The 13,877-nt window shown below is 42.6% G+C and overlaps 1 protein-coding gene across 1 annotated transcript; it reads right to left on the bottom strand.

The window, feature by feature from the left end:
* Nucleotides 1-424: 424 nt before the first annotated feature.
* MKP1 (mitogen-activated protein kinase phosphatase 1) lies at nucleotides 425-13,674 on the bottom strand. The gene is made up of 3 exons (XM_089159904.1): nucleotides 10,647-13,674; nucleotides 1,943-2,116; nucleotides 425-962 (listed from the first exon to the last, which is right to left on the bottom strand). Exon 1 carries the CDS (start codon nucleotides 13,131-13,133, stop codon nucleotides 11,067-11,069), a length of 2,067 nt encoding a protein of 688 aa, XP_089016030.1. The 5' UTR covers nucleotides 13,134-13,674; the 3' UTR covers nucleotides 425-962; nucleotides 1,943-2,116; nucleotides 10,647-11,066.
* Nucleotides 13,675-13,877: the final 203 nt, after the last annotated feature.

Below are 13,877 nucleotides of genomic sequence, written 5' to 3'. Positions count from 1 at the left end.
TGCGATCGTCCGTTTCACAATTTACTTGTGCAAAACAGACGGTCAAAATTTCAATAGCGACCGTAAGCAGCATACAGAAGCGTCATTCAATTGTTTAATAATAATATTTGTTCATAGTGATAAAAAAAGGTTAAGACTTAAGACTGGATTATATTATTTGTGTTAATGAAGAAGGAAAAAGCGGGGGAAAAGAGGAAGAGAGAGAGAAGGTCGTTAAGGCTATATCTGAGGTTTTGTTTTTTTAGTATATCTGGGGTTCATGTTGATCAATAACGACTTTCACCAACAGTGTTACGAAGAACGAGGATTTGGGATCGTTGGTGCGGTCATGGTCGACAGAGCTCCACCGCTATGTCTAAATTGACCGCTGGATGCTCCGTATATTTGGGGATTCGCTCAGATCTGTTCTTCAAGACCTAGCTGCTGTAATTGCTACCGGTGTAGGGTGTAGGTTGTAGCGTTGTAAAACAGCAATGCGAAGACAAAGGGGTCGAGCAGCTTTTTAAGCTTCCAATTCTCGCTTGCTTACTTTCGATTTCACCTTCAGGTCGCAACGGCTAGTAAATTCTTCATTTCCTTGACGACCAGCAAATTTGGTGGTCAGGTATTCTGGGTAAAGCTACTAGCGCAACCTTCTTCATGGAGCTTGTAACAAGAGGATAATGTAAGATTAAAATCAACTCTCTATTAATTAGTCGGATTGATAAACTGAATGTTCTTCATAATGTTTCTACGTCAAGTTTTAACTTTGCACATATTGACAAGAATGAGAGGTAACACACACCATCATGTCCACAAAGAACATCAAAAAATCAAACTCTAATCTCCTGGCCTTTTCCGGTGACCTGGAACTGTGGCATGACTCTAGAGCATAACAACTGGAATAGTGTTTTCTGCTCCCACATTCATGAGTATCTAACTGTATATCCAAGTGAGCGGTCAGCAACCACTTCAATGGCAACCTGAAAGAAGAAACGAAGAGCAATTAAATAGGAAACAAGGAAACTTCAAAGAAATGAGTAGCACGGAGGAAATCCTCCAAAAAGTTAACATGTCTTGGGGGACACGACACTGAAATGTGAATTTAATGATTCTGAAAACAAACACAAATCCACAGAGCTAAGTGGTATTTCAACTTTGGGCATGAAGAAATTGTGTACACCAGGGTACCCGGCAAGTGAAAACGCAAAAACAGGAACAACCCTGCTGCCGAATGCTTCCACATAAACAGAGACTTTTGGTTTGGTTTTTCTTTTTTTGGGGGGTTGGGGGCAACTTTTCTTTGCAGTGTTTCCCAGCAATTTTAAGTGAGAGGCCGTTTCAATGCCTAGACCACAAACACAGATATTAGGCAATTTAGGGGGCTCCAGAACTGAACATTGAAGATTTTTGGCAGGTTGCAATGAAAGCAAAGCCCTGAAGACATGAAGGCTCTAATAAATTTTAAGTACTTCCAATTCCCAGCTGCATGAATCACAAAACCCTGCTGCCAAATGATTCCACATAAACAAAGACTTTTTTTTGTGGGGGGAGCAGGAAATTTTTTCTTTGTAGAGTTTCCCAGCAATTTTAAGTGAGAGGCTATTTCAACGCCTACACCACAAACACAGAATTATGAAATTAGGCAATTTACAGTTTTGGCAGGTTCAGAACTGAACATTGAAGATGTTTTGGCAAGTTTCAATGAAAGCAAAAACCCCCAAAGACATAAAGGCTCTAGTACATTTTAAGTACTTCCAATTTCCAGTTGCATAAATCAGAGATGCAGCATTCCCAAAACACACAACTCTTAAACTACAATAACAAATGGTTGTCCAAGTACTCAAGCAAAAAAAGATGAAAGTCCAAGGACTTACTTTATTTAGAAGAGGAACTAGAACCTCTTAGCTATATTTAGCAACTGGATAATAAATTACAAGATGACAGAAGTGCAATTTATTACCTGGATAATCTTGTAGCTCTTAAAAAAAAATGGTGAACAAAATTGTAAGGCATGAGCTGTGAGGTGGAGCCAGAAATTTGATCCAGTAATTGCAGGATTTTTCATTTGTCCTACCAGCTACAATGACTTCGAGAATTTGAGGAATTCCTATGGTTCTGATTCTTCTTTGACAACCTGCCCTTTCCAAACATCCAACTATGCATACTTAGAACCACAAATAGATGATGTAAAAAGAAAGCAACTGACAATGTATATAAACGAGCAACAGAGGAAATAAAGCCTTTTATTATACATAGAAGTACCAGAAATTATCAATCCCGCCTACTGAATAGATGACTTTTCTCAAGTCGCAACAAAGAGAGAATACAATAGAAAGTTTTTCGAACAGCATCTTTGCTCCAAGGAACTCCAGGGAACAAGAGAGTACAGATTGCCATTCACAGAACACAAAAATCCAAGTACGGAGAACCTAAATGCTAATATCATGAAGACACATCAATCCCACTTGTACCTGCTACAGGCTTCTCAGAAAAACAAAAATGAAACCACTTCCTGAATGCATCAATGAACTATTGTACTTGCACACAAGAAAACAAACATGCTACAGTGAGTAATTAGCCTGCATTTCCTGATAATCAAATGAATTTTGCAGTATAGGTGCATGGCCAGAATACCAAATTAAGACACAAGTTTGTAGTCAACCAATCTGTTCCACAGACCTCAATGGTCAAAATCTCATAATTTACAGAATCAAACAAATGGCAGGCTGTCAACCCACCTGCTCATGCAAGCTCCTTTGAAAAGGAGCCACTACCTCCTACTCCTTTTCCCAGACAGCAAATCTCATATCAAAGTTTCCTACTAAGATTGTATAGCCAAAGCATATTGAGGATGGCATACTGAACCTTATTGCTATATATAAGTGGACAGTAGAATTAGCTGAATGCAGGCTCCTAATCATTTCATACAGGCTTGACTCTTTTGCACTTCTCACCTTTGCAGGTAGGGCTTTCCTGATCAGATCACTCCACCAATCCTCCTACCTCTACTGTAGTGGCATCTTCTCTATCCCTAAAACCATAATTCATGCCACAGAAGGCCTTTTTTGGGCCTTCTCCTAAGGCCAAGAATCCTCCTACTTCCTCCACTCCATCAACTGGTTCTCTGTTTGCCTCGCCAAATCTGGATGTGGTCTTAGATTTGGCAAAATCCGAGATTACAACATGCCAGCATGATGAAACTCATCTGGAAGATCTCCATCAACCATGACTCTATCAGGGTCAACTAGGTTTACTCCTACTTGTTGAGTTCGGGCTCCATCTTGATGGCCTCCCCTCCTAATCCATCCTGGGTCTAGAGGAAGCTCCTCTCCTCCAAAGACCCCTTGCTGTCGCTGCCATCTCCACCCAAGTTGTTGATGGTTTATCCACCGACTTCTTGCTCGACCCCTGGCATCCTTCTGGTGCTCTCTACAATCGCTCCGGGTCTTGTCAGGTGTTTGCAACCAGAATTCCAGAATTGTCTCTTCTTTCTAGATTCATATTTGACAATTCTTGGGCCCCCTACTCCCCCTCCCCAATTTGTCTTGCTCAGGTTTGGTCCACTCTTTCCCCTTTGCACCTGATCCCTAAGACCGCACTATTTGGCTCCCTCTCCCCTACTAGCACCTACTCCTTTTCTTGAAATCTTGTTCATACCCCCACCCATCCAGTCACCTGGTCCCACCTGGTATGGTATAAAGGCTGTATCCCGTCCCACTCCCTCACCATTTGGAGAACCATCGATCTGTGTCCCCCCACCCAATTATTCCTCATCCACTGAAACCTCACCGTCAACCCAAACTACATTCTTTGTTGGAACAGCCCTGAAGATATTGACCACCTTTTCACTGCCTACCTTTTCTCTCGCTCTCTATGGGTGAAAGCAATTACCTCCATTTGCCCCCACTCTAGATGCTCCTTTTCTCTACAAACTCATCTTGGTTTTTGAGTTCCTTATCAGGATACTCTATTTTTGACAAGGTTGGTTTCGGTGTATGACTTTGAATAATGGTGAGAAGAGAATCTGCAGAGATGGACTTCCAATTCTAGATCCCTAGACTTGATCTTGAAAGCCATCTGTTTCAGTTTCTCCACTAGGCTTCAGACGTTCCTCCACCCCCCACCCTGGGCACCCCAAGGAACAAGATGATTATTGTTACCTGGGGTCGTGGCTCTATCATCTTGTCGCCTAGTTAGTTATAATCTCTTCCCCTTGCCCTTTTTCTTTTCCCCCTTCATACATTCCTTTTGTTCACCTTGGGTTTTTGGTAATGAAATTCCTTATTCATCCCCCCAAAACAAAAACAGAATTTTTTTTTTAACTAAACAAAGCCATATAACAGGGCCAAAATAAAGAAGGGCCCCTGGGGTTTTTGGTTAATGATTATCTCATTCATCCAGGGGGAAAAAAGAGCCTAAATAATTTAAGAAGGATGCCACTCTGACCGTTATTCCACCTGTTGACATAAGAAATTCATCCCTGTTTAATTAATTGGAAATACTTGAAAATCCCAAGTCATTGTTCACCAATTCTAATCTTTACTTTAGAGATCAAAGATTTACTGTACGTCGCAGATTTGGGGAATTAGCAAGAAAAAGGAGAAGGTATCATCTAGGAGCTTTGAACTCGATACCGCCAGGTGAACATGGGCTTTAGGAGCAACATAGTTCACCAACTGCACTGAGCAGTTGTTGCTATGTACGCAGCGACAAAAATACAAAGTAATGATGAAATCATTTTCTATTAGGTAGTAATAATAAAGGAAAAATCCCTGTAATACTAGTAATTAACATAAACACTTGGCCTGCAAAACTCTTTTAGGTTTTCAAATAGACCCAGAACTGGATAGATAAACATTTGAAGAACATAAATCAACAGTATGTTTTCCCATATGATAATTGATTCTGGCGAGAGAATCTTTTCTTGTAAAATAAGATAGACTCTTATGTAGAAGATCCCCCCAGGCAAATCCTCCAAGGATTTCCTGCTTGGTCAACTTGCACAACACTGTCAGGAAAGGTGGAGGTCTCAGACCTAGAATAATAGAGTCCCACTCAGATTGATTCAACTCTCCCAAAGAGGAAAAATGGGAAGCAGCTCCCAAAGCTAAAAAATCAATCAAAATAAACTCAATCTGTTCTCCATCCTACTCTCCCATGATAGGGGCATCCAAAAAAGGATGTATCAGCCTTACAAAAAGTCCTATAAGGATACCGACTTGGAATCAAAACAGAAAAAGGAAACTGACTAAAGTCCTCACAGGTGGAGTATAAATAGAACTACTAACAGACTTTGGAAAAACTTTGGGATTGGTCTAATGATTCTAATTTTTAATGTAGAACTCACTAGAAGACTCCCCAAAATCAACCAATATCCTAATTTCACACTATGCCTCTGTTTTGACCAAGCTGAACCATTTATCCAAGAACATATCCTGTTTATTGGCTACTAGTTGGACTGTTTTCAATCTAAGGCTACACTACGCTATTGAGTTTTGACTTTTTCTCTTCTTCCTTCTTTTCTTTTTTTTTGGGGTGCGGGGGGGGTTGTTGGGGACGGGGGTTGAGGGGTAAATAAAAAATTCATTAACCAAAAGGAGAGAAAGGGGGAGTACAACAAGATAGCAGAGGCCATAGCCCAACTGAAGCCAACAAAGCCCTAAGAAAAGCAAAGCAAAGAAAAAAGGGACTAGGCACTAAGGCCGCAATCGAAGAAGCCAAAACAAAGTGAAGCTAGTTTTTCCTATTTTTCTTCTTCGTGTTTTTCCTTTTTTTTCCCTTCTTCCTAGAAGGCTTGATCTCTACAACAAAATCTTCGTTAAGGGGGAGGCAACCTCTGTTAGACCAGCTACTTTTCCTGTTACCCTGAAGTGGTGGAAAACAGGTCTCAAAATCGGAGGAAACCATAGGCTTGGAATTACAAGAGGCATCCTGTCCACTGTCAATGCGACCCACCGCCACCAAATTGGGAACAAGATAAGGCTTCGAAACCTCAAACAAAGGGGAGGAATCAAGGGAGGGGAGGGGAGTTCTCAGCCACAAGAGGGGAGAGAGTGGGCTGGGAACTAGAGATGGGATCAGGGCCAAAGGTGGGCTGGAAGGGTAAACTAGGCCAGAAGAAAGCAAGGGGCCAAGAGGGTGAGAAGAATCGGGCTGAGCGAGGGAAGGGGGTTTGTGCTTTGGGGGTGGGGGGGAGGGTTGGGCCGAAAAGAAGAGCGAGAGATTAGAGGGATAGGGTGGCAAGGAAGAGGGTGGTGGAGGCCCAGAGGGTAGGGACCTTACTGAAGTTATGTAAACCAAGGAGGATGGGATGTCTGAAATTTCAGATCTTTCCAGTCTTGGGGAATTCTAGGGTTTTGGGCTTGGGTTGGATGTTTTTGATAGGCCATGGGAAACTTTAATTGGTCAAATTTTGGTGGTCTAAGAGATCAAAGAAGATTAGAGATCTTTCCAAAACCTTATGGGTGAGAAGGAAGTAGTTCTGTAGTTGCAAGGTTGGACTGGGGAATTCTTGGGTTGATCTTCTCCAATCTTTCCAAATCTTTTTTCTTCCTTCTTTTTCCTTTTATTCTTTCTTTTCTTTTTCTCTGATTTTCTGCTTTTCTAGCTTGCCACAAGGAACAGAGAGGCCAAGAGATAGGGGGAGGGGTAATAGGGATATCGCAGGGGATGTTGAGGTTGGGGGGAATGGATCAAGGACAGTCGTAACAGGGTGGGGAGGGGTCCTCTACGCAAGCTCTAGGCAGGGGAGGGGGCTGGAGGGTCTGTAATGACAGGGGGAGGGGAGGACTGGGTTGCTCAAGAGCAGAAAGGGGTGGAGGGCTGCAATGGGTTGGGAAGGGGCTGGGCTTACCTGGGAGAGAACTTAGATGATTTTTAATGGACGAATACTGAAGAAGCTTGCTAAAATTATTGCTTGAAGACTGAAGATGCTCGCTGGAACTGCAAAACTGAATTTAGAAGCTTGAAGAAACTAAACCTAGACAACCGCAGGGTACGTCAAAGGAACCGTGCCAATACCTCCTAGGCTGTAAGCTTGTAATACTCTCAATAATTTTATTCATCAAAAACTGATTTCCTCTGAGGTAAGCATGAGAATATATAGCCTTTACAGACACCAAAACGAAACCAACTTTAAAGAGTCCAAGTGACTTAGACTTGGGCTCCTTACTAGACTAGACAAGTAGACAACTCTATAAGAAACTAATTGGGAATCTGTAATCAGATTGGAAACCCAACTAAAACACTCAACTAATTAAAGAAAAAAAGAAGAAAAAAAACCTAAGGAGACAAAAATACTGCAATAGAGGTACACATGGGCCTAGTGACGCTTGACCCTCTTGCGGCTGCTCTTGGGCCCCTTTTTGCTGTTCTGTCACGGAGCAAAAGAGAAATTATGAATGGGTAAAGAACAGGGTTGGCTGGGCCAGAAGGGGTAGAAAAGGGGTGGGTTGGTCCAAGGGGAGAGAGAGGCCCACAAGGAGGGCGGAAAGGGGGTGACAAGAGAGAGGGACACAAGGGGGGTTGCGAGATCAAGTGAAGCAAGGCAAAGATTGCAGGAAAAGGAGAAAGAGGGAGAGAGAGGGAAGAGGGATGACAGGGACAGCAGCAATGGTTCAGCGCCTGCAAGGGAAGGTGAGGTAGCAGTTCAAGCAACAGTGGGGGGCCCAAGGTGTGCCCAGGGAAAAAGAGCACAAAGATAGGGGGTCATAGAGTTTCAGGTGCTGGGAGACACAACTTCACAGGCCTGCAAGGACAGCTGGATCTATCTCCTTCGACAAAACAACGAAGCAATTCTGGCTGACAGGAATTAAATAAATTTTTTATTGGCCCATGCAGATGACAAGGGACAAAGGCAACAGTTCAGACGCCTGCATAAAAAATTACTTAGAGAGGGAAGGGGAGGCAGAGGAGTGAAGGGACGGAGGCTTGAACCTGAGACCTCCTTGGTCTTTTTGCCCCTATATAGGAGGTGGTCAGGCTACCACCTCCTTGACTTATTCTGTTATTTCCTTTAATTCCTATTGATGGTTGTAGATGGATTTAAAGTCCAAAGTGCACTCAACTTACCCCCTCCCCACGATTTGAACACCTTCATTTGTAATTTTCTTTTCCAATAACAACCCTTGTTTTCAATTCAAATTCTATTACCTTTAATTTTAAATTTGCTCCAAGATTGTCTGATGTAAACCCAATTTTAGGGTTAGGATTTCTTGGAAGAAATCCCTAAATTTCTAAAATTGAGGGTTTGCAAAGAATCTTCCAGTAATTAATTATCAAATCGGGACGGGATGGATAATATTGTTAAATTTGGGTTCTGGGAAAGGATGGAATTAACCAAACCTAAATGGGCTGCAGGGGTTGAGATGGTAATGGTTTGAGGATTTATAGGAAACCTTAGGAATAATTTTAGATATGGGTAGGATTTTGGGATGTTTAAGGTTTTAACAAATCTAGGGGCTGGTTTTGGGATCCCTAAATCACTAGGAGTTAGATGCATTAGGGTTCTAACAAACCCAAATTGGATGATGATATAATGGATATGGGACCTAAAGGGAAGTTGGGAACCAAGCAGTTGGGTATGGGAAGGTTTCTTGAATTCTTGGCAGTCTTTCTTAATTCTTTTCTTTCATATTTTCTTTCTTATTTCTTTCTTTTCTTTTCTTTTCTTTTTCTTTCTTTCTTGTTTAAGATCTGCCACAAGTCAGAAACAGGGGAGGCGAGGTGAGGGGAGGGTGACCATGAAGAAAGAGAGGGAAAGAAGGGGGCAGCTTTCTTTCTTTTTTTTTTTTTTTTTTTTTTTTGGGGGGGGGGGGGGGTGAGTGGCTGGGCAGTGTCGTATGGAGTAGGTTTCAGGGTGTCGTAGGGGCCTGGGGAGATCCTGCCAGTGGTGCCGCAGCAAGGGGAGATGAATTTTAGGGTTGCGCAGAAGAGGGAAGGGGCAGGGAGGCCTACACGATGCTTTTGGGAGGTGAGGGATGGGGCTGGGGTTGGGGTTGCTGTGAATGACGGCGAAAAGATGCGGAGGCTGCTGGTACTTACTGGAGTGCTGAATTAGAAGAAGGAAGATTGCTGGACTTGCTGAAATCACAGGACTAACAGATAAAGATAGGAGATCACTATATAACCACAAGGTCCCCCTCAAAAGGAACCTGCCACACCTTTTTGGCAGCAATTCTTCAAATAATTTTATTCATCCAGACTTAAGGAAATACAAAGAAGGAATAGGCCTATTTATAGCTTACTAATAGACTCTAAGCCTAAGTGGGTTTCCTCAATAGATTAGGATCCGCTTACAAATAATCTCAGCCATCCAACAAAATAATTAAAGATATTAATGGAATCTCCCCAAAATAGATTCCCCCTAAGACTCAACCACAAAGAAAAGAAACCATCTCAGAAAATGACACCTAATTTTGACCAAGTATTTTGACCCCAAAAACTCAATAGCCTACCCTTAGAGGATTCCAATCCAAAAACTGAAGATACATCCGTGACCCTAGGATCGAGGGGGTTCCAACCAGACCCCAAAAGGGCTGAAAATGACCAAAATACTGCTGGGGCAGTCAACCAGCTATGGATTGGACCTTATGGGTCTAGGTTTTGGGCCCAATTACAGGGGGTTAACCTGGTTCAAATTATTGTCCCATTTACAATAATTCCTAGTTCCCTTCACATCCCAACACTCATTTCAAGTTCCAACTTACACTTTTAAGATTCCCTTGAAATACATAAAACTCTGTTATAAAGTTCAAATGCTTACCTTTTTGCCAACTGTGATTTGATTTACCTAACAATTGGATGGCCCACAGTGCATCCATATAGGATTTTGTACCCAGGTTCAGCATCAATACCCTATCTTATATTCTTATTCTTCCCTACTACAGTTTCTTGTTTCTAATCTTCTTTTCTTTGAATTTCCAGCAAATCCAAGAACTGATTGAAATATTTATTGTTATTGGACCTGAAGTTTGCAACCCTCTTGTAGACTGGTTATTATTTGTGTATAATCTATACTAATTATTGCCATCAAATCAGGTTTCTCTGGAAGGTTGTGAATTGTGAATCATAACTGCAAATCAAAACCCTAGTGGATGAATCATCTAACCAGGAAATCAATTTCATGTAAGAAACAATGTGAAAATGACCTTTTCGCTTCAATATATATATATATATATATATATATATATTTTTTATTTTTTTTTTTTTTATTTTGGGGGGGGGGGGGGGGGGGCTACTTTGTGAGAAGCAGAAGAAAATAAGAACAAATTGACATTACAAATAGGCAAAAATATGGCTGAACGGCTATGTAAATAAATCCTACCACTAAATGTATTGAATTAAATCTGAACCGTTTATGATGGACAATTCAGATTTAATCCCATCAAATTTAATGGTAAGGTTTCTAGAATCGTTCAGCTAAGCAATTTACACGGCCATTCAGCCACCACCTTCCCTTACAAATATGACTAAGAGAAGAAAAGCTCTCATGCGTGCATTGAACATTTACAAAGACAACAATGGAAGCAATAAAATGATCCCAAATGTAGTCATAAATAACAGCAAACATTCAATATCCAGGAAGTGGCAGAACGATGTGGAATTTGTTAAGAAACAAAGGAACTGACAAAACTCCATGAAAGGATAGTTTAAATTTTCTATACCTCAACACAGAAGTCCTTTGGTAAATCCATTCTTGACAGGAAAGCACAAACAACTTGATTCCAGTTGATTGTTTCTACATCATCTAACTGCTGATCATGCTTACATGATTTTCCTATCCAGAAATATACGATCTCCTATCTTTATGCTTGCCTACACATCTACTTGTAACTAAGAAAAGAAATGCAGCTTCTGAATCCAAATTGGCCGTGCCAAAAGGTGCAATTGTATCTAGCATAGGCCAGTGGCAAGCTACTGCAGGGTAGATGGGATTACAAAACTCTGAAATGTAGCCCCCAAATTCAGCAGAGACTGCTGCATCCTGATATTGTGGCAGAGAAACTCCTTTACAAAAGAACCTCCATTGGTACAGCTTGGACATAATGATGCCCCTAAGAACATCTGCAATGACATTTTTGAGTTTATACCCCCATGTCAATTGCAGTAGCATCATAGGGCTCTGAGACTACTTTTTTACTGCATGGCTCTATCAAAGAGCACACACTACTGTCCCTCCCCATTTTGCTCTGTTCACCTGCCGAAGTTGAATATGTGATTTTGTCCCTCGTAGATGACAAAATTTTATCATCAGCCAAGTTTGGCAGCATCAGAGAAGGTGATAAGCTACCCCTGCTATCAGCAAGGGAGAGAGCAAGTCTCTCAGATGATGATGCCGTTATCTGAGAGCAAGGATTTGGAGCATAATGCCCGTTTGGAGATTCTGCTAGTTTAGGGATGGGATGAAGCAATGTCTTGGGTGACAAGGATGGCAACTGAGCCATGGAAGCAGAAGCAGCTGATGGTGTAAATGAAGACATATATGGGGAAAGTGAGGGTGACTCTAAACTAGATTTAGAGCTTGCAGTTGAATAAGAAGAAAAGGAACTTGGAGAAAAACGAGGTGAGGATGATGAAGATGAGGAAGAGTCTGCTGATAAATGTGGATATTTGACCCATATACCCGTGTCAACTATCAATATTGAATCAGAATAAGCTCTGTAAAGGGGCACCTTAAGAGCTGAACAGGATTCTACATCAACGGAGGCAAACTTATGCCTTAGAATGCTCCAGTTGCTTTCCCTGGTAGGGAGTTGAGTTTCATGTCCAACCTCTGACGTTGAGAATACAGGCACCACTCCCCCAGTGATTGCTCTTTGGAAGAGCTTAAAATCCATATTGTACAAGTCCACCTTCCTCTCACCAGGCACAACTTTAGCTGCCGATTCAATCAAAGCAATTCTTGCAGACTTCTCCACCAAATCTGGGGAATTGAGGAAAGCATCCCAAAAGTCTGATGGTTCTTCCCCTTCTAACACGGTTATCATAGGGCCTTGCACTCTCTCGTAACGAACGACCTGAAAAGCAGCTCCTTTTGCATCCCTTTCCATTATGAGCCCACAGCTTTGACCAACCCAGATGTATATAGCAGAGGGCACGCGAACAATAAATGCTCCTCTAGAATCCAGGGCAGCTGGAGAAGGATCACTCAACATCTTGGGAACCAGATGGAGAGAATCATAAGGAGAATGTGGAGCCATCCGATACATCCTCAGCACCGAAGTGGGACTCAGCGGAATGGCATGTACTCTCTTTTGGCACTGCAACAACTGGCATGCGAAGCCCATATTTGGATTAGCAATTCCCCTAGCCGCTTTCACGTAATGAAAGGCATCCTCAAAACTCTGGCTCTCCCTCCACATGAGATACGCAATCACCAGCGATGTGGAACGAGATACGCCTTGATAACAATGGACCAGAACCCTCCCGCACTGCTCCCTGACATCTTCAAAATAGTCGAACACGTCATAGAGAATACTTGTGATATCCTCAGAAGGACTGTCCTGCAACCACAAGGTCTTGTAGACGAAATCGGATTTAAAATATTCAGGACAAACGAAACCCACACAGTTGAGCACATGGGTGATACCGTTCTGCCTGAGAATATCCCTGTTTTTGGCAACAGCGTCTCCACCAAGATATATGTGATCGGCAACCTTGGAACATTCCATATAAAAACAGGCCATCCTGTCTCTCTTAACAAGAGGCCCAACGAGGTCTGAATTTCTCCGAAAGGAAGACAAGTCGAGCTTCAAACCTTCTCTGGGCTCGGTTGGATCACCTCGACCGCTGGGAGTGGGTACTTGGGGCCATTCTCCAACATCATCTGAGCCAGCATTGGGCCACTCGTCCAAGCTGCGACGAGCGATGGACAATGGCTGCAAGGGGGGTAAGCAAGCGCGAGCCTTACAATTCTGCTGCATCCGTGAAATGAGAGGAACAGGAAACCTTCGAACCTGTCCTCCGTTCTCGGCGTTGCTATTATGAGGATCTGCGAGTTCTTTAACATTATGAAAATGTGCAGATTCCTGCAACAACGTGCCCGAGGACCAAGATGCAGACTTCCAGATTGCTTTGCGAGCAGTAGTTCTGGCATCTGAGATCTGACAGGGCCCCCGGGACCCGGGGGCGTCGTTCTCGTCTCCCACCATCTACCCACGACAACCCAGTACTCAAGGTAGAACCCACAACGAAAACCTGAGAACCGAAACCTACTAATTTCCTCCGACGTGAATCATTCTTAACTGTAACGAACCGAAATGGAAAATGCAAAATGTGCATCCGGCCATCCAAGGGTCGATTCAAGGGAAAAATCTGGAGCAGGATAAAAACAGGTACAGATCACGTACCTGAGATATCAATCAAATTAACAAACCGTAACCCTTATTATAAAAAAGGAGGGAGAGAAAAATACATAAAACAAAGAGCACTTGAACCCTCTGTAGATTGTAGAGGTCGCCGTTAAACCGACAAAAGGAAAAAACAACTGAACACAGTAGAGATGATTCCCGTCTTGAATCCCTAACAAGTTTACAGAGGATACGACTGACCAACGCGACGAATGCGGGCTGACCAATCAACTCAAAACGACTCTGGTCTTGAATCTCTTGACTGAAGTCTGAGAATCATTGACCAGGAAATAGCGATGGGACCAGCAAACGCTGCGGGCGCCGCACCAGATTGTTAACTAACTCTTCTTCCCGCTTTTAGTTGTGTAACCTCCTAGGTTTTTAAATCCATTTTGAAATGATCGAAAACCAACTGCTCACATGGTGGGAAAGTTAAGTTAGTGGGGTGACCCACGCGTGCTGCGTGAATCGCGTGTCCTTAAAGAGGCCAAAAACAGACGCACACGCTCACGATGCTCGTTTCTTATTGAAGGACCGTGGTTGCAA

This window comes from Hakea prostrata, chromosome 1 (genome assembly GCF_041222555.1).
Source record: "Hakea prostrata isolate BN-2017 chromosome 1, UWA_Hpros_2, whole genome shotgun sequence".
NCBI classification, from domain to species: domain Eukaryota; kingdom Viridiplantae; phylum Streptophyta; class Magnoliopsida; order Proteales; family Proteaceae; genus Hakea; species Hakea prostrata.
This window is presented reverse-complemented; position numbering and strand designations above follow the sequence as displayed.